The sequence below is a fragment of the Ursus arctos genome, unplaced genomic scaffold (assembly GCF_023065955.2).
Source record: "Ursus arctos isolate Adak ecotype North America unplaced genomic scaffold, UrsArc2.0 scaffold_5, whole genome shotgun sequence".
In the NCBI taxonomy this organism is placed as follows: domain Eukaryota; kingdom Metazoa; phylum Chordata; class Mammalia; order Carnivora; family Ursidae; genus Ursus; species Ursus arctos.
Genome location: NW_026623067.1, coordinates 42,840,158 through 42,867,249, shown reverse-complemented (window position 1 = coordinate 42,867,249; position 27,092 = coordinate 42,840,158). Strand labels below are relative to the sequence as shown.

At 38.9% G+C, this 27,092-nt stretch overlaps 1 protein-coding gene across 9 annotated transcripts in view; it reads right to left on the bottom strand.

Moving 5' to 3' along the window:
* TCERG1 (transcription elongation regulator 1) overlaps positions 1-16,461 on the bottom strand; it is a 62,748-nt gene extending 46,287 nt beyond the window's left edge. For 4 of the 9 annotated variants that reach the window (XM_026498981.4, XM_026498982.4, XM_026498983.4 and 1 more), the window contains exons 1-5: positions 16,335-16,437; positions 9,803-10,028; positions 7,446-7,598; positions 6,137-6,554; positions 1,640-1,882 (exon numbers count right to left, since the gene is read on the bottom strand). In XM_026498981.4, coding sequence (XP_026354766.2) covers positions 1,640-1,882; positions 6,137-6,554; positions 7,446-7,598; positions 9,803-10,028; positions 16,335-16,393 — 1,099 coding nt within the window. In that variant the 5' untranslated portion in view covers positions 16,394-16,437. Of the gene's footprint in view, positions 1-1,639; positions 1,883-6,136; positions 6,555-7,445; positions 7,599-9,802; positions 10,029-16,334 lie in introns of all 9 variants that reach the window. The other 5 variants (XM_048220913.2, XM_048220914.2, XM_048220915.2 and 2 more) reach the window with 2 other exon arrangements.
* Positions 16,462-27,092: the final 10,631 nt, after the last annotated feature.

Here is a 27,092-nt window from a genome sequence, read left to right as displayed (position 1 = left end):
TCAAAACAGAGCTATAAGTGAAGAGATTTTATTGTGACAAAATTCAATGCTCCATAGAAATGAATTTTGCTACTCTGTACCTTTCACCCACCGGTTCCTATTAAGAACTTCCAAGGCAAAAGTCCTTTTACAAAACCTCTCAAGTACCTTGGTAACATTACTATGCTACGCCTCAATCATCTCTCCACAGAATTCACAACTCCAGCTTCTTCAGATCATTTAGAATCCAGTATATGGTCTGAATACTGTCCTTGACCCCAGAGCAGAGCAAGACTGTGAGAGCTTATGACCAATGTCAACCTAGTCTCCACGTATCACCTGGTTTTCTACCAAAAGTATATCCAGAGGCAATTATCCAGCAGCTTGTCTTAAAATTTAATTTAGAAAAAAGGTAATCCCTAGTATGAGAAAACATTATTGGTTTTCTCTTACTTTTAAATGATTTGAGTTTCTTAAACAGCACATATTGGGCATTTAATTATCTAACACTACATCAACGATGTGCAAAAGGTTTTCCTTAGAGAAAAACCCAGGAATTCTTAAAACTTTTGGTTTCTTTCTTGCTAAGGTGCAATACCTAAGTGGCTGCTTCTTTTCCAAGCGGTCACAAGGAAAAAGACAATTAGAACAACAGCAATAATTAAAATATGTACAGATCTAAGAAATAGCTATACTACAACCCTATTCTTACATAAAAACTACTACAATAAGATAGCAATAACAGATAGCAGGAGGAATATGAAACTGGGAGACAAGAGGCCTACATTCTATCCATCTTTGCTACAAACTAGCCCTAAGAACTGAGCTCCCTAAGATACAAAAGCTTCAAAATGTAATACTAGGAGAACAGACGATGGATTAAGGAAGGGTTAAATGTGTTTGCCAATAGCAAATGCATTCAAATTAGGATGCCTGACACTATCACTGTTTAATCGCTACAGGAAAAATTCTACTCCACAATCTCTAACTATTTAAATGTTTAAATGGTGCAGGTTATACTTAACTTCACGTTAAAAGGAAAAGTTTCAGTTTTGCTTTAGATGAATTTCTTACAGTTAAGTGATTCACATTTTCTTCCCAGTATAGCATAGTTATTAAGAGCGTGGTCTTCCCGTCTGGAGTGCTCAGCTCATATCCCAACACCATCACTTATTAGCTATGTGACCATGGGCAAGTAATTTCACCTGTCTGTGTACCTACCTCATACGATGGTTGCAAAAATTAAACTGAGTTGTTACATGTAAGGTGCTTAGAACAGGGCACAATACATAAAATCACTCAATTTGTATTAGCTATTAATGACCTGTAAGTTCTCAACTTCACAGACTCAATCCCTTAAAGATATTGCATTTGAACATAGTTACATGAAAAGATGATCATTTTTAATTCACTGAGGCCATTATCCAAAAATGAGTGTAGCTTCAAATGTGGCTCTAATCTTAAGACATGTAAACAACAACAAAAAAAGGACATTTACCAAAACTGAAGAGAAAATATTGCAGTTAGCCATGAATCTTTCAAAAACATTTCAAACAGGTGAGATTCAAGGCAAATTTCAAATGCAACAGACACATGAGAACAAACTAACTGACAATATGAAAACATAGCTGGAAAGGACTGTTAGAATCTATTGGTTTACCTGGAAGTGGAATTGGCATGCCAGGAAGGGGAACACGAAACGGAGGTACCATTACTGGTGGAAAAGCAGGTATTGCTGCTGCTGGCTGAGGTACTGAATGAGGAACAGCAGGAGGTAACGTCTGGGGATGCGGCTGGGGAACAGTTTGCACAGGTGTGGCTGTAGGAGCAGGAGTTGAAACACTAACTGTAGGCGTGGCAACTGAAACAGCAGAACTTGGGGTCTGATCTTGTGTTGTGGGTGCTGATAAAAGATAAAACAAAAATATGTATCACTCCTTCATAAACCATTTCGCTATATTCAATCATCATTCTCTCATTAAGTATTTAAGAGCCCATTCCATGCACTGCAAGAAATTTGTAACAAGATCTGTCTTCAAGAAGCTTGAAAATAGTCGCTTAAATGAAATACAAAAAATAACTAAAATACAAAGTGAAATGGGATAAATGTATAGGAGTGTAAATCAAGACGCAAAGACCATTTCTAACTGTGAGAGGGTACAGAAAATTGTATACTGTGATGACAAGCCTTGAAAGATTAGGATTTCGACAAGGACAATGACAAAGTAGGAGGAGAAAATAAGCAAGTGGTGGGAAAAGTGAGTAACAGCAAAGAGGAGGTAACAACCAGGAATTATTTAGAAACTACAAGGCAAGCAGTCAACTAGTAAAACACTAGGCATATCAAAAGAACCAATGAGTTATGTCTGGAAAGGCAGGCCAGAGGCATAAAGTAGAAGGCTCTGACAGAAGACTAGGGAGTCTGCACTTTACTGGGTAGGGAAAGGGAAGAACTAAGCTAAATGTAGAAAACTGACCTAGGAAAATGCACACCAAAATGTATGTACTCATGACATCTGTGTATGCCTTTCACCTTTTGCTACATATCTTTCATAATTAGAGTTTAATTTTTTCGTAAGAATGCATTCATGTGTTATTTGTGTGACTCTGTGGCAAAAGGGAGGTTTCTGTATGGAAGTGAATTAAGCGGTGTTCATTTGATGAATTAATCTGGCAGATGAATGGGAAGAAAAGGAAGAACAGAGGTGGGAAAATCAATTTCAACCTATCTGGAACTACCCAAGCAAGGAAGAACAGTGAGAAAAAGATATGCAATAACTAATGACTGAGTATGAACAAATGGAGTAAAAAACAAGTTGGGTTTCTCTACAGTGAAAAAAGAAAAAATAATAATAACTCATATTTCCAGTATGAGAGACCAGGAGAATGTGAAATTTGGGATAATTTGATTCTAATACATTACTTTTAAGTACCAAAAATAAAACATTTCATCTCCAGTTACAACATTTAAAATCAAATTGTGACCCAAAAAATAAATAAAATTTGTATTTTATGCTTTTTAAAAAGTTTCAGTTCTCAAGTATTATAAAACATTTTTGTTATTTATAACACATTTAGTTCCAAAACAAAATTCATTTTGGTAACTCACTGGTAATAAAATACTTTATTTTTTCTTGATGTAAAAAAAAATTTCAAACTACCTATACTGGACTAAGAATGAATTTATCAAATTAAATGAAATAAAACAGTGCATTCCCAATCCTTATATGCCAATTTTATTCTACGGGAAAGCACGCTATTGAATACAAGCCACCCAATAATCCACCTGACAAAATTTATATCTTTGTTCAGCTCCTAATAATGAAAAACTCACTTAGGCTGGGAAGATGTGAGCAATTTCATACTTGTTAATGCGGGACTCACCTTGGCTAAATAGACAGCAGGGCCAAACAAGTATCTTCAGGGGCCCAGGAATGAATTGTTGGTCTAGCATAGACCTAGCCTTAGGGTACAGTATCATATTAATATAATTTTATAACAGTGTGAAAAATACAAATTACATGCAACATTTGCCCAGTCCCATAAATATACCACTTAGCATCTGTAATCTACTGTAATGGCTGAAAATATGTCTAGTTATTCTTCCCAACTTCCCTGAGGAGGAGGATTACATCAGCATTTTTCACAAACTTACACAGGATAAAATGAGTTTATGCTCAGCTAGGGCTAAAATATAAATTTCTTAATTTTTATTTCCATTTAACCACAGGACTATACCACAGTTCATACAATTAAATTTTTTTAAATGTTACGGTAGTAATAATTAGATATAATTAGAAGTATGATAAAAAGTACTATACTCAGGAAAAGACTAGGAGTTACAAAAGCATCAAATTTCAAGTGGAAAGGAACACCAATGGAGATGGCAAAAAGTTATTCACTCAATCCACTCCTCCTGCTGACGCAGGATTTTCTAAATCTGATTTGTGGCCATGAGTCATGAGAGGAAAGACATAAAGGCAATGAAAGAATTCAATGGGAAACTGGGAGAATGGGAGCTAGAACTTAATGGTCACTAAACTCCTAACACCTTTTGCTAAAATAACTAGTGAAAGGCTAGGCCTCAAATATACTCCTAATCCAGCCTCAGATCTTAATTAAAAAAGACAAGTGACTACAACAGATGGAGAAATACTAAGACTGCAGTATGACAACACTCCAGGATACTGAATCAAGGGAAATAAAAACAGACATCAGGAATATTCAGAAAGAACATCAAAAGTGATGTTTAAGGGCAGTAAAAAGAACATGTTTTTGCTATTCTGTTCTTAGAATAAGGGCCTCCCAAACAGTGAACAGCAGTGCAAAAAATGACAAACCAGAGTTCTGAATAGAATAGTTCATAGCAGCAAGACAGCTATGAGCCTATGGACAGACCACTCTGATACAGAAACAGAATACATAAAGGACAGTTAAAGTATTCTGCTACCAACCTTCTTTAAGACAAAGTACTACTACTTCTCCTTCCTAAGAAGGAAGGGAACAAAAGTATAAGCAACACAGAGCCTCCACACAGAACTGCAATGCTTTTCTTAATCTCCTTCTGTCATTATCACCACAGGCACCCCGTAAAAACTGGCAGTTTCTTGCCTTACCACACATATTTTTAGGAACACTAGCCTATGAGAAGGGAAAGCCCCTGAGCCAGCTAGCAACTGTCAGTTATACTTCCGTATCAGAATTCACCTTAGCTAAGCAAGATGTAAAGCATTATTTACATCTTCCTACTAAGTGCATTTTCCCCCAACCGGTCTAAACTATATCAAGTACAGCCATTAAAAAACTGTCTCTGTATTAGGTGTACCTTACTTACTCCTTGTTATCAATCCAATTTGAATCTACTATGATTAAATCTCTCACATATTTCTTACAGGATAAAAGACATTAATAATTCCCAAGTCGCTGAAGCTAAGGGACTTTTCTTATTCTCATCTATTATCCAAGTAGCAAAATAATCCAACTTCTAATCACCTATAGGATTAACTACGTACTTCATAGCAATATCAAAACATATAATCAAATCGATAAAATCATTATTTAAATATTTTGGGGCTCAATCTCAGCCTAAAGATTAAGTAGTACCATATATATAAAAACACAAATAAAAACTTCCCAGGACTAGTAGTGTTAATATTAATGACAATCTTTTAAGCAAATTAACAATTCTTCTCTCCTCATTCCTAAAATCTGTTATTAATCCCCTCTCATCTTTTTAGGAAAGGTCTAAGCCTGGGGCCTCTGTGACGTTATACTGAAAATCCTCTTACGATTCTGACTGCTTCTATCTCCACTCCTCACTCATTTGCCTGTATCCCATTCTAGGATCAACCTAACTCTGAACGAGATTACTAAAAAGTTCCTAATAACTTTCCCTGGTTTCAGGAACTACCCCCCCACCCCAAAAAAGAACACCAGAAAAATGTTCCCGAATACTGCACCTATACTGGACCCCTGGAACCTACCTGCCTCACCCATTTGACTGGTTCTTAAAACTCTTCGTAACCTGGTCTCACTCTGAATAAATGTGTTAACCAATATAAACCACACCCCACCTCAGAAGAGTTTAACAATCCCATAAACTGTATTTATTCTCATCTCCTGACTTTTGTGTATGCTGTTCCCCATACCTAATTTACTTTGAAACCTACTCAAATCCTACCACACATCCTTCATGATCAGTTTCCATACCCACATTGTCCATCCACCCATTTACTCATCTCTCCCTTTTCTTAAATCCTACATCTTTCATTTTCACTGTATAATTAGGCACACTACTCCCTAATTGTCCCACATACATTATTCTTGCCTCAACTGGAAAAACTGAAGTCCTATAAGGCAGGAACAAAGACTAACACTTATTTTACAAACTCCACAGCACCCAGCATTACCGTTGGCTGAGAGAAAAAGCTACCTCTGCACTTCCCAGTTTAGCTTCCTGAACGCCAACAGGACAAATAATTTCTTCTACTAATTTAAATTCCTGTTCTTTTTTTAAACCCAGAAGTCTTAGTGTCAAAAATGTATTTGAAATAGCATCAAGGATAACACCTGAAACACTAGGATCATTTTGTTATGCAGTCCCTACTTGTCCGTTTCTCTAACCCCTAAATGAAAATACATGCTGGCTGGTACTCACTTGATACTGTCTGCGAAACCGAAGAGGCAGTTGTTGTGGTAGAAGTGGTAGAGGATGGGGTGGATGATGATGTTGAAGTGGACACTGCAGGTGCTGGGCTACTGGTTGTAGGGGTGGAAGCTCCTACTGCTTGTGCTTGTACTTGCGCCTGCACCTGGGCCTGCGCCTGGGCCTGCGCCTGAGCCTGTGCTTGTGCCTGAGCCTGGGCCTGCGCCTGGGCCTGGGCCTGCGCTTGAGCTTGTGCTTGGGCCTGCGCCTGAGCCTGCGCCTGGGCCTGGGCCTGGGCCTGCGCCTGGGCTTGGGCCTGAACCTGAGCCTGGGCTGCAAGCATAGGTGTCAGTTCTGACTGCTGAATAACCTTAACTCCATCTGGTTTGGTCCATGCAGATTCACGTGTCCGAGCATTATAATAATAAACCTGCAGAGGAAGCAAAATCGTTGGTATCCCAGAATCTGTCAACTATCATTAAAGAACACTAATGCAACTATATCCTGTCTTAAAAGGTATTTAAAAAAAACCAAAAAACTTAGAAAAGAGAAGTACATGGAAATTGGCTGTTGGTATACTGATACTAGAAGTAATTTTTCCCTCCTTTCTCCCCTTCCCCTAATTTTCTATAATGAGCGCGCTGTATTTTTAACACAAAAAAGAAAACCAAGATTGTATTTTGTGCATGAAGTTAACTTAGAAGGCCTCAGACTGCTCTCCTTAGAAAGCCTTGCTTACAAAGTTGACCCATGACTGGCAATTAGACACCTGAATTTTAAGAGGGCTCCCAACATTCCCTGAAAACCCTCAACTCCTTGGCTCAGGCAATCTTCTCTGGTAGACAACACTTCACACGTATTCTCATAATTCCACACTGGAGAAATTAAACATGTTCAATGTGATTCCACTGAGGGGACTCTTGGAAGCTTATGCTTGGTTTCCTCCAGTCTTTGCCCCACACACCTTTTTTTCTTTGCTGGTTTTGCTTTGGATCCTTTCGCTGTAATTAGTCGTAGCTGTGAGTACTACTATATGCTGAGTTCTGTGCGTCCTCCTAGCGAACACCTAACCTCATGACACTATTTAAAATACAAGCTTCCAGAATCACAGGTAAACATATGTAAGTACTCCAGGCAACCTTATATCTGTGCAGAAATCCAATCCAGTGAGCCTTTCTTGGAGTTCTACCCTATCCGGTGCTTGTCTGAGACTCACTTTCATTGACAAGGATACTTTCACTTATCTCCATTTGCCAGAACTATTAACTTTTACTCTCTTGTCACCAATGAGATAACAACCTAAATACATTTTATAATTTACCTTCCCATCTGGAGTTTTATTTTCAACCCATATCTCCTCAGTAGGAGGCAGTGCTGGAGTACCAGGAGCAGTCACAGGAGGCATTCCTGGTGGAAACATCATACCCGGAGGAGGAGGCATGGTTCCCATGGGTGGAGGCATAAAAGGTGGTCTCTGTCAATTAACAAAAACAATAATGGTCACTTGTATTTATCTTTTCCCCCCCTTCAAATGACGAAATTCTACCCAAAAGTAAAGTACTGTAAGAGAAACTGGTTTTATAGCCCATTCAAAGACATTAATCTACGTTGTATAAGCCAAGTTTCTCTTTAACAAAAATGACTACTAAAATAGACTAGAAAGGAATACATCAAAATACTAACAGAGTCCTCTCTGTGTTTCGGCATCACTGATGAATCAATCTTGCTTTTTATTTATACTTTAACTGCATTATTTCATACACTGAGCACTGGATTATTTTCAAAAGGAAAAAACTGATTTATGTATCTTGCTGAACACCAAGCACACCAATGCCTCCATACCTCACCTACGACAGGAACCAACCATAAAAGCAACATTATTTTATAAATAACATAGCAATAACTGAAAAAGAAAAACCAGCTGTACCTAACCCTTTATTCTATTCCCTTTTCCTATTAAGAAGTAACTATAAGGTAGGAAAATAATCATCATTTCCTTTTCTTTCAAGTAATACTAATAATGTAGCTCAAACACACAAACATCAGGAAGTTTAAAAGACACAATTAAATAGTTGTCCATTTCACTTTTAGTGAAAGTAAGAATTTAAATGGTATATATTACAATTTTTAAACAAATTTCCTGGAGCCATTACTGATATAACCCTATCTCTGATAATTCCTTTACTGTCATTCTTCAAAGATTGCTGACACAAGACTCCGAACCAAACAATAAGTGAAATTTTAAAAACAGATTCTGAACAGGAATTAAAAAGATTTCCTCTAAATCTATAAGTTACATTAAAATTCAATTATCCAAGCACCTTAATCTGTATAATGGAAGGGACACTATGCTAATAATATGAAAATGCATTTCCTTTTCCTAAAACTGTCTTCTTTGCCATATTCTAAGTTTTTCTGGATTCAGCTTAGTCTTTCCAGCAATAGCACAGAGACCCCCGTTCAATGAAATAACTACCCCAAATATGTCTCATGCACCATTAGCTGGAAATCATCTAGATTTAAAGTAAAACCACACACTTACCCATCAAGACCAAGAAAAGTATGAAAACATTAGAAAATATCACATAACAACATCTGATTTATTCCATTAGAGGATCACATTAATCCATTACATTTTATAATAGTCTAAAAGTAGATTTAACTCTTAAAGGCACAAATTAGAATAAATCCAAATTAGAATAAATCAGTAGGTCAAAAACCTATTTCTTATTCTAATCTTCAAGGAAATATAAAACCATTTAACACTTTGTTGAGGGTAGAACTATCCATTACTTGGAAGACAACACAATTATTAAGCAAAATATTAAAACTCTGTGTCTCTTCCACAAATATAACCCTATTAAACTGAGTTAACTTCACTTAAATACTACATCATTACCCTTTTCTATTTTTAGTTAAGCTCATTCTTGATTATCTAAGCTAATGGAAGGCAGATGACAGCACTATATTCGGTTTCAGAGGTGTGCAGGCCGGATAAACATGAAAACAGATACATACTCAAAAAGAAAACAATCTCAAAAGCAGACATTTGAGAGTTGATACCTTCATGACACCGTTTCAGATAATAATGGAGTCCACATAAACTAGGGAGGAATATTATGCCTCATGTTAAAATACCAGAAAAGTATTTATTTAAAAAAAATCCCACAATAATTCTATTTCTAAAATTTTAAGATAAACTTTTTTTCCCTCAGGGAGAGAAAACCCAAGTATTAAGTCTTTGTTGTCACTTTCTAGATTCTATTTTAAGCATCACTTCTGGGGAGAATCGCTCAGAAATATATATACATATATTTATACTTATTGGCAACATGTATCATTGAAAATAAATTTCACCTGCTCTATCCATATATTAAAACTTCAAATTTCATATCCCATAAAGACAGATTACTAAATTCTCAAGAGATAAAGGCGTGTTAAGAAATACCTTGCTGAATCCTAGTTTTATATGTATGGTTTTCTATCACCATCTAAATTTCCATTCTGAATTTCTATACTAATTAAGTTTTCACTGCTTTTGGATAAACATGCTAACATACGGATGTTCTCTTTAGCTCCCATTTTCCTAAAGAGTAAAATGAAGAACTAGTTTTTAAGCAAAACTCATATATAATCTTGATACTAACACTGACAAACAGCAACCTCTACATTCTTTACCTGGAGGTGCGGAGGGCCCATAGGTGGAGGAATCCCTCCTGGAGGAGGCATTGGCGGCATATTAGGATCAAAAGGAGGACGTCCAAAAGGGGGCCGAGGTGGTGGTGGAGGGCCTCGCATCATACCAAAAGGTGGAGGAGGTCGCATAAGAGGTGGTGGGCCTCGCATCACTGCATTTGGTGGGGGAGCCGGGCCTCGGAACCTCAAGGCCTGCTGTTGAGCCATCCTGTGTGGGAAAGCAATGCATAAATTTTTTCCTTCTCAAAATTACAAAATATAGCTATTGACCTCTAATTAAAATCAAATTTAAAAGGCCCTTAAGAGCAAGTGGAGTTGGAAAGTCATCATTTTGCAAACATCATGGTAAAAAGTCCATCGGTAAGAATGACCAACAGTCACCAAATCCAGGAGGAAATCTGGATGAGGATGATACTTGGATGGTCTTAAAATGTCTCCCCACATGCTATTTACAGTTGCAGGGTAGCATGAAGAACTACTAACTACACATTAAGGAAACTGGGCACCCTGACCAAGTGATCAAAATTACTATCATCTAAAAAGGATAAATGGACACTATGCGACTGAGAGGGTCACAATTATCACCTATTCCAGGCAAGAATGTATAACCTCAATCTAATAATGAGGAAATATTAGACAAACACAAACTGAGAAATGTTCCATTAAAAAGGAAGAAAGGGGAGGCGCCTGGGTGGCACCGTCGGTTAAGCACCTGACTTTTGATTTTGACTGAGGTCATGATCTCAGGATTGTGAGATCAAGCTCCACGTCTGGCTCCAAGCTCAACACAGAGTCTGCTTCAGATTCTCTCTCCCTCTCCCTCTGCCCTTCCTACTCGTGCATGTGCTTTCTCTACAATAAAATAAATAAATCTTAAAAGAAAAAAGAGAGGAAGGGGAGTGTATTCTTTACAAATGTCGATGTTATACATAAAAGACAAATAAAGGCTGTGGAAATGTTCTAGATTTTAAAGGAAGCTAGAGATGACAACACAATATTAACTCCAGAATGGATTCTGTACTGAAGAGATGAAATGCTATACAGGATACTTTGAATTAATGGACAACACCTGGGATACGAATAATAAGTACCGTGTCAGTGTAAATTTATGAAGTTGATAACTGTGTTGTAGTTAAGTAAGAGAGTATCTCCATTCTTAGAAAATAGACACTTAAATATTTAGGGGTAAAGGGCCATGGTATACCTATCTTACCCTCAAACGGTTTGGAGTAACAGAGAGCATGCATGTGTGCAAATAATAAAGCAGAAGAGATAAAATATTAATACTAGGTATACTACCTTCATTTCTGCAACTTTTTGAAATTACTTTCAAATACAAAGTTTTTACGGGACAGGTGGGTAGCAGCTTAAGAGATCACAAGTATTCTTTAACTAAAGGAAAAGCATTTCACTACACTGCACCTCATCCCAACCCTCAATCTGTAAATACCGTGGTTTGTTTTCTCCATGGCACTTAAACAGACAGGTAGTATCACCTAAGACAGTATTATCTATCTCCTCTCACAAGTGTTGTTTTAAAAAAATTATTAACTCTGATTACTATGTGTAAGGCAGTGCTCTAAGCTCTTTTTAAATCATTTAACCACCATAACAACCCTATGAGATAGATGCTACAGCTGACCCTTGAACAACACAGGTTTGAATTGCACAGGTCCACTTATGGGTGAATTTTCTTCAATAAATTCAGTACAATACTAACTTATGTTCCCTTCTTTATGATTTTCTTAACATTTTCTTTTCTTTAGCTTACTTTATTGTAAGAAAACAGTATGCAATACATGTAACATATAAAATGCGTGTTAATCAACTGCTTATGTTATGGGTAAGGCTTCCAGACAAGAGCGTAATAGTTTAGTTTTGGGGGAGTCAAAAGTTATACTCGAATTTTCAAATTGCGTGGGGTTTGGGGGTCGGCATCCCTAATCTCCACATTGTTCAAGGGTCAACTGTGTGATCAACCTCATTTTAAAGATGAGGACATTAAGGTACAGGAAAGCTAAGTATCACTTGCCCAAGACCTCACAGCTGGCTCAGTAGTAAAATCAGGATTTGAACACAGGCAATAGACTCTTAAACACTATACCACGCTGTCTACATAAGCCCCTTTAGAGCAGGAATTCTGTCTGCCCCGCTCTCCTGTTTATTCCCAGCACCCAGGTCTGCACACAGTAGCTCGCAGTATGTATGGAATCAACCAATAAATACCCAGGTGATATTGTACCTAAGCTACCTTACAAGTAGGGTATGTGGAATATTATAAAAATTATTTTTAATATAATTTGCCTTAGTCTTCCCAGTAGCTACTATAACTCTCTCCTTTATTTATGAAGTTTACACTTCTATGCTCACAAGAAGATTAATAGTTACATTCCTTATGTATATTTGAAAATAATCATTTTTATACTCTCCTCACCAAGCTCTTCCAACTTTCCTACATTTTCAACCCTCTGCTTAATATTATCCTTTGAACTTTCTCTGAATTTTCCACATTGTAGTTCAACTGTCACAAAAAAACCCAAGAACCAAGACGACTTCCAAGAGAACACTCGGATTATAAACACATCGAAGAACTACTATACCAAGTGTATTTAACCAAATTTGCAAATGATCCTGCACTCGAGGTTACAAAGCATGAGGTAAAAATGGTGACTACAAAAAATAAGGATTTTATCAGAATGATCAGTCTTCAAATTATATCCCACCCCAAAGAGAGAGACCCACTGTTACTGAAGGAAATCTTAACCTTTAAGCAGAAAAAAAGTTAAGCACCAAGGAAAAATACTCTATTTCAGCACTGAGTTAATAATGTACCTTAATCTTCTGATTTCCTTTGAGTCTGCCTCTCCCTTTTTGAAAAATTTCCAGTAATTCTTTAGAATTTCACTTACTAGTTACAGCTTGAAGTTAAGCATTTAGGCTCTAGAATCACAGAAAAGTCAAATCAGGGCTCTACCTCTTGTTTTGAGGCTAGTTACATAATTTCTGAGCCTGAGTATACTCAGATGTAAATTCGCAAGGGAAGGGAAATAACACCTATCTCCTACCTCCCCGTTAAATGAGATAATCCCTTCGAAACATTTAGGATAGTATCTGGGACACGCTAAACTACTTTGTCGTTACTTTCATTACCCCACAAAACCTAGCACAGTGCTCTACTTGAAAAGGCACTTTACTGTCAATTTGACTAGACAGCTTAGCTATCAAGTCTGCCACTAAAAATACACAGAATTTCCTCCATCAACAGCCAAAAGTTGCCATCTTCTGACGTCGGATCTGTATGGCACATGTGCTGAGCTCTCTATACCACTGTTTCATTCCAAGAGCCTTACTAGAAACTGCAAGGAGGAATAAATGAGCTAATCAAGCACTTGAAACAGCACCTAGCACTTAAGTCCTCCCTAAGTACTAGTTATTATTACTGTGGCTGTAACATCAGTATAGTAAGATTAATAAGTGTTAAATGGCATTAATATTAGAAAGTTAGCTATACTATAGTGTTAGCTATATTACTGTAATTACTATTATCAAACTCCCTATAACCTGACCCCTCTATAACTTGACCTCTCTATAGACTCCAGTCTTCTTTTTTGATCAAATACTTCAAAAGTTCATTACCTTGAAGCCTCTGCCTGGCATGCTTTTCCCAAGAAGTTTACATAACTGGCTCCTCATTATTCAACCTCAGTCCAAATGTTACCTCAAACTCTTTTCCCATTCCAAACCTCTCGTAGTTCTGCTTTGGCTCATTACCCAGTTTGAATCTTCAATTATGATAAATGCTATGAAGAAATTTCTCACTTGTTTAATTTTGTATTATCTCTACCCACTGGTATACAATTTCCCCTTAGTATACTGCTGCAACCCAGTGCTGATAACTGTACAAGCATTACTCTTTTAATAATGATATTATTATGAAATGAAAACTGGATACTTCTTATATACCAGGCAAGTTATATGGACAGTATTTGTACTAATGCTTTTATTCTCACCACAACCCAATAAAGTTTGGCACCATTTTTACGAAGGAAACTGCGGCACAGAAAAGTAGTTTTTTAAGGCAGTTGGCCAATGGTAGGGTGACTGCATTCTTACACATTTTACAGTTGAGGAAATTGAGATTGCAAGTACCTTGTCATAAGACATAAAGCATTAAACAAAGGCCTCGGATAAAAGGATCTATACAAATACGACTCTATGAAAGTTTTCTTAATAGTCCTCAGCCATTAAGGGATGGATGGCATTTGGATCTCTGAATAAATTCTGTCTATTGTGGGTTATTTGCACCCCTACCACTTTCAGCCTTTTTGGAAAAGAGAAGGCTACTTACATGAATAGAAAAATAATTTTTCTTTTTACAAGAACAAATGTACTTCCCTACAAGTATTCTATCCCGATATGCAATGTCCCCAGTGGTGATGACAATGCTGCCATTACTTTCAGAAGCGGCAAAAATAGAGAGATGCTACTGATGGGAGTCAAGTTAAGTGATAAAACTGTGAGGAGACCTAGACCCTGCCAATTACTCAATGACCCTGCCTAAGACTCTTCATACTTGCAGGCTGATCATTTGATGAGGTTAGTTTAATTTAGATTTTGGATCAATCTTAATTAGCATGGAAGCTCCTTGAGGACAAAGGTTTCTGGTCTGGTTCAAGGCTCTACTGCTAGCAGGTACCTAGGTCAATGACTGTCACAAAGCACACACTAAATACAGGTCCAAAAAGGAAACCATCTCTAAATCTCCTATATTCATTTATTTACCATATTTCCATTGAACACCTCATTTGCCAGGGACTATGATAAACACATCATGATATACATAAAGGATACCAATACAAAAACTAAGCCTCAATTTCAACCATCAAAGAAGCCACATAAACAAGTAATTTCTCTTAAAACCTGAGAAATGCTAAAATATTTTATTTAAATGAAACAGCTTTTACAGTACGCTCTGGAAGCAACTTCCAACCTCAGAGGCCAAGGTATAAAATATGTGCAACACCTATTAAAAACTCTATCCAAATCAGTTTTGCAACAATGTCTAGCTACTATTAATAAAGTCTAAAAGACTACCCATCGTAAAGCTCTAAAATGCAAAGTAATGTTCCCAATATGACTAGCTAAGTATTCTCTTGAGATCACAATCAGGAATAACTTTCATCACTAATACTGAACCACCCTGACAATGCACTTTGATCACTTGTCACTAAAGTGTACATATGGGGTTTAAAGGATTTGGAATTCATCTGTGAAAGAAAACAAGATCTTATTCCTGTCAAATAAGGATTTTTATGTGTGACAATTCAGATTTAGAAGACACTTTTCCTGAAAACTTGAGTTACAATACCCATTTCTTTATACAATTTCATCTTGAGCTCCAGACAATACTAAAGAGTCCTCATAACCTACACTGCTCTTTTCATTTTCAAATGCTGACAATGGCACAATTCAGAATGAGAGCTAAACATCTGAAATGACATTTTTCCCATGAAGGAGGGGGCAAAAACGTACCAAACACACATAAAGCTCGGTACCTCCTGTCCTCAAAAATCACGGACTAAAAAATTTTACTTTATCAAGACTCGTTTACTGTACCAAATCTTAATTACAAATTCCATAGGCACTGAGATACCACAGGAAGAAAGGTCACTGCACTCTTTAGGGCAATGGCGTAAGCAGAAGAATGGAACAGAGATCCAGATTGCAGGTCTGGAGCCTGACTGACTGGGTTCAAGTCACTTCCTGGAGCCACAATTCCACCAGTGCGACCTTGTCCCACTTCCTCAACCTCTACGAGGTTCAGTTTCCTCACCTGTAAGATGGACAACTAACTTAACTGAAGAGGGGCCTGCAAAATGACAATAGCAACTACTCCAAAGGCACACAGAAGCACGTAACAAACGGCTGCTGCTACTGCTGTTATTCACAAATGCCGCATGAGGAATAAAAGGAGAGAAAGGAAGGAAATACACAGGAAGTTCAGAAAAGCAAGCGATGTGGGGATGAAGGTACAGGGCAGACGTGGAGACCCCCGAGGGCCGCGGAGGGCGTGGAGAAGGCTAAGCCAGAAGTGGCGAAGCGTCCCCGGGAATTCAGCGCGGAGTGGAGGGGGTCGATGAAGAAAATCGGGCCCGCGGCGGTGCGAAGCCGGGAGGAAGGCTGAGGGGGGCCGAGGCGGAGGCGGCACGCGGCTGAGGCGGGGCCCCAAGGCGGGAACGCCGGACCCCGCCCGCAGGCCGCAGGCGGCGAGGGGCGCTGAGGACCCGCGAAAACCGCAGGGAGCGCCCGGACAAGGCGCAGGAGGCCGCGGCCAGCCCCGGCCCCGCTCTCTCATTCAAGCCACCTTCCCCTTCCCCCTTCGCCAACCCCATGCGGTCCTAGCCCTGAGCCGCCGCGGCTCCTCTGCTCACCACCCACCGCGGATCTCCGCGCCACAGGCCTAGCCCCTGGGACTCCACGGTGCTGAAATGTAAGAGAGGGCAGCGCCCCTTACCTGAGCTCCCCCGGGTTGAATCGCTCACCGTCCCCCCCGTCCCCGCCACGCTCCGCCATTACAGAGGGCCGCGTTCATCCACCCGCCGACTGAGCGTCCCCTATTGGTCGGACGGATCGTCAATCCCGTGCGAGCGAGGCGGAGATCTCAGAGATGTATGAGATGACTGGTGAGGCTTTCCGTCAATCCTCAGGCTGGGGGCGGTATCTGTCTTACTATTGGTGAAAGGGCCCGCCGACTTTGAAAGCGGTATCGAGACAGCCAGTTGATTGGTCACTCGGAGGCTTTATGGGAAATGAGACTTGAGCAACGAGGAACCGCCGGCGCCCTCTCGCGGTAAGCAAAACTAGGTCCTCCCACGTACTCCGGTCTGCGGTAGCCACGTGTCTGCCGGCTTCCAGGAAAGCCAATTGTGGAGCCATGTTGTCCACATATTGGCAATACTGGCTCAGGCAGAGTCCCTTTCCACGGCGAGAGCCAATCAAAAAATCGACCTGGGTCGCGCCTAAGCCAATCACAGAGTGGCTGTGGAAATAAGCTATTTACCTGCTTTTCAGAATCAAGTCTTAAGCAACCACGCGATTAGAGCCGCGTTATTAATAATAGATTACTAACTACAAAAGTACCTCCTAAATTGTATTGCCGGTTGATGAGTGTTATAAGTTGCTGTATTAAGACAAGTTGGAGATGGCAAGCCTCTGCTTATTTTACAGTATATAAAGCATCTGTCCTTCAATTTCGAAATACGGTTGTCTGAAATCAGCACACCCTGATACCCCAAAGGAATTGTTTCCTTCTCTTTTTTTTGAAGGGGAAAAAAATAAAAAATAAGCCTCTAGACTCAGGTATCATAGGCATAATGAAGATGAACCAAATCTATCATTAAGGAACTCAAAATATTAAAATAATAATAGGTAATTTTTACTCACACCTAGCCACACGTACCAGGTTCGGTCTTAAGTACTTTACATGTATTATTAGCTCTTTGAAGTCTCATAAACACTGAGAGGTGGGTACTATGAATAGCCACAGTTTATAGATGAAATTGAGGTACAGAGAAGTTAAGTAACTTCACAGAAGCGGTAAATGGCAGAGCGTGACCTTAAACCCAAGGCACTGGGGCAGCAAAGCCCCATACTTAAGGACCATATCCAAGAAAATTGAAAACATCCTCCCACACAAAAACTTGTACAGTGTTTATAGCAGCATTATCCATAATAGCCAAAAAGTCAAGTCACCCAAATGTCCAATCAAGGAATGAATGGGTAAAAAAGTGCTATATCTAATCTATACACAGGAATATTAGTCAGTCATTAAAAGGAAGTACTGATACATATTATGACATAGATGAACCTTGAAAACATTTTGCTAAGTGAAAAAAAACACACAGACAGAAAAGGCTACATATTGTATGATTCCATTTATATTAACTGCCTGGAAGAGACAAATCCAATAGACAGAAAGTAGATTAGGGATTTCCAGGGGGTGAAGGGAGAGACTGCTAATTGGTATGGGATTACTTTTTGGATGATGAATGTGTTCTGGAATTAGATAGTGATGATGGCTGCACAATTTGGTAATATACTAAAATGCACTGAACTGTACACTTTCAAAGGGTGAAGTTTATTCTATGTGAATTATATTGCAATAAATGCCTGTCATGTTGAACCCCAGTAAAATATTCAAAATCAATTATGATAAAATGTAATCTGAACACAGTTCTGAGCTTATCAACTGGTGAAAGAAAGAGTGGTTAAAATTTCACTAAATACGTGACATTTCAAACAAACTGGAGTCTAAGAGAGGTCAGTTCCCTTTTTCAACATCAGCCTGCATCCCCAAATCCTGGCAAACTATTCTGAGAATAATACTGGTGTAGATGGCTGAGGACAAACTAATCCCCACTGCTGGGGAAGAAATAAAACACCTCAAAATAGTTATCTCGTAGAAAGCAAATCACTGGCATGTATAAAAAGTGAAAACAAACTATCAGCTTGAATGAATGGAAGAAACTCTTTGCAGTTGTAATGGAAGTTTTATCATTTGAGAGTTTTATTACTTGTCTATATATAGACATTAAGATATTTGTATCTTACTGGAATATCTTCTTTTTAGATATTTAGAGCAGGCATACATACAGATGTATATGTATCATATGTACATAATTATTCATACATATCCATTTCACTGTTTCATTGCCACAGCTTATTCACATGAACATGAGCTGGAAATTCGGTTATTTGGCACTCAATAGTTACACAAATCATACTGCAAATATCTGATCTGAGCCGCATCTACGGTGAACCATTTTATTGAATCAATGTGAAAAAAAAATAATTAAAGGGACTCATTGCATCTTTTAAGAGACCAAATGTACTTTCCTATAGTCAAAGCTTGATAACTCAGGATACTGAAAATGTGCATAGCTACACAGAACAGATAAACAAATACCACCCTTGCCCAACTGGCAGCAGTTGAATTACAGACCCTAAAACTTACTATATGAAAGTAAGGTAAAGAGACACTATTTGTTTAAGACTAATTCATATCATCAGGGCTTTAAGTTGTTTTTTTTTTTAAGATTTTATTTATTTATTTGACAGAGAGAGACAGCCAGTGAGAGAGGGAACACAAGCAGGGGGAGTGGGAGAGGAAGAGGCAGGCTCCCAGCGGAGGAGCCCGATGTGGGGCTCGATCCCAGAAGGCCAGGATCACTCCCTGAGCCGAAGGCAGACACTTAACCGCTGTGCCACCCAGGCGCCCCAGGGCTTTAAATTTTAGCTGTGAAGTCACTTTTCTTCAGGAGTGACTCTTAAAAAGTGGTTCCAGTGCAGAATCAGGCTTTTCATTTTAATAACTACCGTTTTTGAACACCCGTCTTAAACCTATGGTAAGTACCTTGCATACACTATCTTTAATCCCGTCAAGAGCCCTGCAAGGCAGACCTATTGTCACCATTTTACATATAGAGAAACTGAGGCTCACAGAGGTTACGGAACTGGCTCAGAGTGACATTCACACAGCTGATAAGGGGTGAAGCCAGGATTCAAGCACAGATGTATGTCACACCAAAGCCAATTGGGGACTGCTAAATCCCACATCTCACCCAAACCAGAAAGACAGCAGAGCTGATGTATCATTTCTTCCTCTCTCCTCTATACTGAAATACTTGGAAAGGACTCTATTTTCTTCATTGAATCCCCAAGTCCTAGTAGAGTACTCATTCCCCAATAAGGTCAGTGCTATCTACTGTGCTGTGCAGCTATATTATTCCTTACTGGAAATACTGGTCTTTGAAACACCAAAAGAGAACTCAGAGATGGAGGTACTGGTGATGGGTATTAAGGAGGGCCCACGTATTGCATGGGGCACTGGGTATTATACGCAAGTAATGAATCATGGAACTTTACATCAAAAACTGGGGATGTACTGTATGGTGACTAACATAATATAACAAAAAAATATTATTAAATAAAAAAAGGAAAAAAAAAAAGAAATGGAGATACATTTGCTGACTACCTAAGAGGCCATATGGACAGCAGTTGCTAACAGGTTTTGGAGTAAATGAGATCAGGGTTCTCATCCTGGCTCTACCGGCTGTGTAATCCTGGGCAAATTACTTGACTTCCCATAGCTTCAGCTTCTTTATTTGTAAAAGAAAGAGTTGCTTTGAGGTCTCTCCATGGGGCTGATGACAACGTGGCAGTTTGCTTCTCCTAGCATAAGCAATCTAAGAGAGAGAGAAAGAAAGGGAGAGAGAGAGAAAGAGAAATGGAGAGATGGGGTGGGGGGGAGAGAGTAAGAGAGAGAAGGAGGGAGGGAGAGAGAGAGAATGCCCAAAACAGAAGCCACGGACTTCTTGCAGCCTAATGTTGGCAGTGAAATTTCATCACTGCTGCCCATAGCCTGTTCATTAGAATCAGGTCAGTAAATCAATCCAGCTCACACACAAGGAGAGATTACCCAAGAGTTGAACACCAGCAGGCGGGGAGCCCTGGGGGCCCTCTTACCTGCCACACTATCTTTTTCAGGTCTCAGTTTCCTCGTTACTTGCTCCAGAAAGCATTCTTCAGAGAGAAAATCTGACCTCCTGCTGTGCCCATCTTGGTAATTTCCCCCATTCACCCTTCATGTCTCTTAATGTTCCAGCGACTCGTTACTACATATTGTAACATTGAGCATTATGCAGATGGCGTGTTTCACATATATTGTCTTATTTCTTTTCCTGTCAACTTTTTTGTTTTTAATGCTGTAGCACTGTAAATGAGGAACATCCTAACATTCCCCGACTCAGTACATCAGTATGTATCTCTGAAAACAAAACAAAACAAAAAACCCCCCCACAGTTTTCTGTGTATCAAAAATAACATTTTCACACCTAACAAAATGAACAGTAATGCCAAGTCCATACTCACATTTCCCCCAGCTGTCTCTAAGGTGTCATTTTCCGCTGATTTGTCCAAATTACGATGCAGTTCAGAACCATGCAATGCATCTGATTGCCATGTTGCTTAAGTCACTTTTAACCTAGAGGAGTTCCTTCGGTCAGGACGCTGACTTGCTGAAGATACCAGACTAGTTCCACTTTCTGGATCTGTGTGATCGCTCCCTCTTACCCTGGTATTTCTGTAAGCTGGAAATTAGATCTGAAGACTCGGTTAGATATAAATTGCACATTTTTATGAAGAGAACTTCAGAAGTAGTGCCGTTTATTTCAGTTATAACACACCAAGAAATACATGCATACGTGATGATCCCACCCTTAATGAGGCTGAGATGGACGCTGGGTTACAGTAACGGCAGCTCTATCCTTCCATTGTAATCAGAGTACTTTCTGCACTATGAATAGTTACATCTGGACTAGAGTCAGAAACCGGGACTATTTCTGGCAAAATTGGATGAATGGCCACCCTGCCTATCAACCATTAACTTAAATGGTTTAATGGTTTTGTCTTTTCCTGAATCAATACTCACCTTAGGGGGTGGCAAAATAATGAGTTTCTAATTATATGTTACCTTCTACATTTACTAGCTAACAATTCTGTAAATTAGAGATGTCCCTGAACAATAGCCACTATTTAGTTACCCCCAAATATAGTTTCTATTTTAAAAGGTAGATAAATGCTTAATGCCTTCCCTTTATTTATCAGCTTTCAAAATAAAAAGGTGGTTTGATAGCCATCTCAACTAGAGACAAATTCGGATTTTTTTTTCCTGACTCCTTTCTTTTAAGTATTAGCATGGACTCACAGGTTTTCAATAGATTCAATCCATTTCAATGAACTAAAATCAATAATCATTTTTGATGCTCAAATTTCCATAAATTATCCATTTGTTCTTCACAAGGCTCTTTTAAGTAAGGTATCTTTACTATCCCTTTTTACATAACAAGAACCTGGGACAAAGAGAAGTTAAGTAACTTAGAAGAGAAGTAACTAAGGCGGCTCAGACAGTAACTTCAGTGTGCAATTGAATCTAGACTCCAAGAGACTAGGGAATGAATTCATGTTTTTTCAATTCATTTCTCTGGAATGTAGCTCAGTGCCAGTCAATAAATAAGTCGATGAGCAAATTAATTAATTGATTATCATTTCTAGTTGACACCAAAAAACATTCTAATACCTACCGACGACTTTCAGATTAAATAATGTAATACCTGGGATTAGGTTCAAAATAAACAAGAGTAGGGAGCTGCAAGGCAGGGGAGAGGGTTACAGAGGAAACAAGGTTGACTGTACCTTGAGAAACGTTGAAGCTGGGTTATAGGTACATGCAGGTTTATGATACTATCCTCTGTACTTTTTAATATTTGAAATTTTCCATTAACAAAGAAAATATTCTAAGCCTTTGAAACATTGAAATGTAGGGAACTTCATAAAACTGTTTAAACTTATTCACAGCAAAATGTATGTGCTTCCATTTTTCTCTGTAGTCTGACAAAAGGTCAGAAAGTAAAGTGAATGGGATGCCTGGGTGTCTCAGTTGGTTAAGCATCGGGCTCTTGATTTCGGGTCAGGTCATGATCTCAGGGTTGTGAGATCGAGCCCCGCTTCTGGCTCTGTGTTCGGCGGGGAGTCTGCTTGAGATTCTCTCTCCTCTTCTCCCTCCATCCCTCCCTCCAACTCACGCTCTCTCTCTCTCCAAAATAAATAAAGAAATCTTAAAAAAAAAGAAAGAAAGTAAAGTAAACTGATGATACCAGCTATCCCACACACAAGCTAAATTAGATATGCAAAGAGTAAGATCCTCCTTATAGTCATAGATGGTAAGTACAGTTAACATAGTGAACATTGCATAATGTATAGAATTGTCAAATCACTATATTGTGCACCTGAAACTAATGTAACATTATATGTCAACCATACTTAACAAAAAAATTTTTAAAGTGTAAGAGCATCCTATGAAACATTAACAGAAATGTTATGTTTGACTTTTTTGTTGAAAAGCTGAAAACAATGGTATGTGTAATACTGTTTAAATGCCAAGACTTAGAGAAAATCTGATCACTACAAAAGGAATGGGGAAAGACACCTGTGAATCTTTCTTCTAGAAGAACAGATCTTCTCAAGCTAAGGACTTACCCCGGGTGACCAAGTTCAGAAGCCAGATAAAAAGATGCCAGGTCACAAAACACCTGGGATACAGATAGAGATCCATTAAAAATATTGTTTCTAATAAATGTAGAAAGAAAGAGGAAAACAAAATTACCATTAGAATACCACAGTAATTATGCTCGAGGCAGGTTCTTCTGATGAATGCTAAAATTAGTGGATAAAACTGAAAGAGAAACAGAATATTGCATAGGCTCAAAATATCTCCACCCAAAAGTTTTAAAATAGTGTAGTGGTTTTAAGATACACCAATGAATTCTTTGATACTCCTCCCTTCAAAAGATGGAGTTCAATGTCCCTCTCCTTGAGTGGAGGTTGACATTAGCGACTCTCCCTCACAGCATTTACACTTACAGTGGAGAAATCTGGCACACACCATTTCAACCAACTGCTCTGGGTTAATATCTTTAATGACAGCGTGCACTCCTGATACCATGTGACAGGAAGGGCTCTTCACCTCTGTGGCATTCTTCCCCGAAATCCGTAACATCCGGCTAAACCCGAGGAAACATTAAACAGATACAAATTGAGAGACATTCTACAAAATACCTGATCAATACCCTTCAAAAGTGTCTAAGTCATCAAAGAAAAGTAAAGACTGAGAAACTGTCACCAATTTAAAGCAACCAAGGAAATGTGACAACTAAATGCAGCATGGTATCTTGGATTGCATCCTGGAGCAAGAAAAGGACACTAGTGGGAAAAACTGAGGAAATCTGCATAAAGCTTATAGTTCAGTTAGTATTATATCGCTTAGTTTTGATAAATGCACTATAGTTATGGAATACATTAACTTTAGGGGAAGCTGGATGCAGAGTATCTCTGTACTTTGTGTTTCTTGCGTAAATCCAAAATTATTAAAATAAAAAAATTTTCAAACTATATCATAAGCTTGCAGATAGCTCTCAGTGAGGCCAACTAAGTGCAGAGGGTAAAACCACAGTCATTTTGTGATGTATGCCTTTCTTTGTCCATCTGTGAAATGAGAGGATTGGGCAAGATGCTTACCCAGTGATAAGGGCAAGCAGGGCAAAATGTCCCTAGAAAAGCCTCAGCTCCATGAGTGCCAAGTGACCTCCCAAGGTACCCCGGACCTTGCGAAATACTTGCGGTTAAGGATTATATTCCCAGCTTTACTGTCTCCCAAATAGATTTTGTTGGCAGAAGAAGACTAAAACCGAAGTCAATGACACTTTAAATTGAGCACATGAAGATCATCTCTATAAACCAGAATGCCAATTGATTTACAGAGAATTACAGTAGTCAGGTGAGCAAGATGTCCCTGTCCTCTCTGTAGGCAAACTTACAGAGCTAGCAAAATTATCAGAAAACAGCTCAATGAGACCAGAAGTGAACAAGGGCAGTAAGTTTTTTATTTGAATTTTTAATAACATTGGGTCGTGACAGCCTGATAACTCACTGTTCCAAATAGAGATATACCTTCCATTTAGACCGTCTGTGTCTGCCCTTGCACTGGGGAACTCTCTGCCCTACCCAAGCACCTCTTCTTCCCATGTATACCTAAGCCTACTTCCCTGGCTAGAAGGAAATTTTAAAAAGTGATGTGTTCTTTTCTATTCTGCTCTATAGGAAACAAACAGAAAGGAAGTCATTTTTATCATTAACATGATTGGTTGATTCAGTCAATAGACAATAATGTCTGATGTGCTTGTGAATTTGTAGACCCTTAAGATAATTCCATGGACCACCTGGGATCTGTGAGCCACAGAGTGGGGTACACTGATTTAAGACAACCATCTACGTTTTGTTCCTACAATTTTTCCCCAACAAGAGACCATGTGATTACTTAGGCCTCCACTTATTAAATGATGATCACATTCCCTAAGATTACCCTAATTTGGATTTGTACTGGAATAGTCACCCAGTCATGTGCAAGCTTTTGGTTTATTAACACAGACGACTAGATCTAAGTCCACTGTATATGCATTGTACTGGTTTCACTCTCAGAACCTTTGGATTTGTCCCCAAATATTCAATGACACATTTACAATATCTTGGTTACTAACACAAACGGTTCATCAAACCCACTGTATAAAGTAAACATTATTTCTTTTACTGTATTGGTGGGAGGGACCCTTTCTCTTTCTTTTATTAGCAACAATCATGTCTCTTATGGCTCATTCTAGCTCCAAAATCATACTATTTTAATTTTTTTGTTTCTCAAAATTAAAACGACATCATCTCAAGAATCCTCATTGAAAGATAATATTTAAGACTCTATTATATTACAATTTTATATACTATCATATGCAATCTCCCCAAGTACTGCTTTGAGAAGTTACAAAAGGAGTTGATTGGAGAGCTGAAAGGAATCTCTGATATCATCTGGCCCAACATTCTTTGTCTACAGATAAGGAAACAGAGACCCTGACACTTAACTTTTTCATGGTCTCATATCCACTTAGTGGCAGAGACAGGACTAGAACCCAGGTCTCCATGACCTTGTGCTTCCTTAGTCCAATCTGACTTAAAGCTCTGTCTCTTAAAATTTATGAAACTCAATGTCTGCAGTGTGTCATTAAGCAACCCACCAGTTTCGGGACAGAGTGAAGTAATAACTTTTTATTGCTGAAGTAATAACTCACCATTTTAGAAGTTATTTGAACTCTTCTCCATTACACAAAATATAACAGACCAAGTGATTCAGAAGATAATTAACTTGTCCATTTGGCAAATCCATTCATTTGTCCATTGAGCGAACATTTAACGAACATTCATTTTGTGTGAGACGCTACCTTAGTTGCTGAAGATGCAAGAGTCGTTGTCCATGGAGTACGCAGTCCAGAAGAGGGGGTAGATGAACCAAATCTTAGCCAAGACAAACGACTAGTATTTACAAAGGGATTACTACATGCAAGCATTTTACGTGGAACTTCTCATGGAACTCCTCATCACGATCATAAGTAGGAGCTACTTATCCCCACTTCACAGATGAGAATTAGAAAGGCTAACTGAATTGCCCAAACTCCTACCGTGTAAGCGGGACACTCAGGCCATTCCACACGACTGCGTTCGCTCCGAATGTTTGTGCCATACTGTTTGGAACTCAGGCAGACACACGGCGGGGGGGGGTATATTTGGAGGGAGACTCCACTTGGACAGGGAAACTGAGGCGGCAAAAGAACTAGGAAAGGATGCAGTAGGGACAGTGTTTTGGAAGTCATCTTAGGAACTATGTGATGAAAGGACCAATGTGCAGCAGAGTGGCAGGATCAGACTTGCTTCGTAAAATGATTACTTGGACTACAGGGAGAATAAGGAGTTAAAACAGAGCAAGACTGAGGTTAGGGAGATAGTAAAAAGCTTTTGTTATTCACCATGAAGAGACTTCGAGCTAAGACAACGAAGCGAGATGGAGAAGAGGGGACAGGTTCAGGAACCATTTAAAAGATAGAATCAGGGTGCCTGGGTGGCCCAGTCGGTTAAGCATCCAACTCTTGATTATGACTCAGATCATGATCTCAGGGTCGTGAGATCGAGCCCCGTGTTGGGCTCCAGGCTGAGCATGGAGCCTGTTTGGGATTCTCTCTCTCTCCCCTTCCTTCTGCTCCTCCCCCTCCCCCCCAAAAAGATAGAATCAACAAAACTAGGTGATGGGTTGGATTGCAGTGTGGCACAGGTGGGAAGTTTTAGGCAACATTAGAATTTCTGACTTGGGCAGCCTGGGTAATACATAGGGAATAACTTCTCCAACATTATAGATCAAGTATAGAGTACAGTGTGTATGGATACACACACACACACACACACACACACACACACACAGTGCAGTACGGATGTATATTCTAAATAGACTTGTTCTGGTTTTAGACTTTGATTTACTCTAGCATATGCAAATTCCCTCGCTAATGAAATCTGTTATTACCAGATACTGTAGGATTTTTAGAACAAAACAGAAAACAGTGAAAATTAAATAATCTCCCCCAGCCCAGTGACTTACACCACATCATCAAAACTTCATGAGCTTTTAATTAGGAAGTTTCCAGAACTGCCATGACAGGTCACAGTTCCCTTTATGCAGAAGAACTTGTCAGGCCAAAGAAATAGCACTAAAAAGTAAATAATAAAGCAAATCACTATTACTGGAATCCACTATTAGTGAAATGACATATTCATTTCTTTGAGA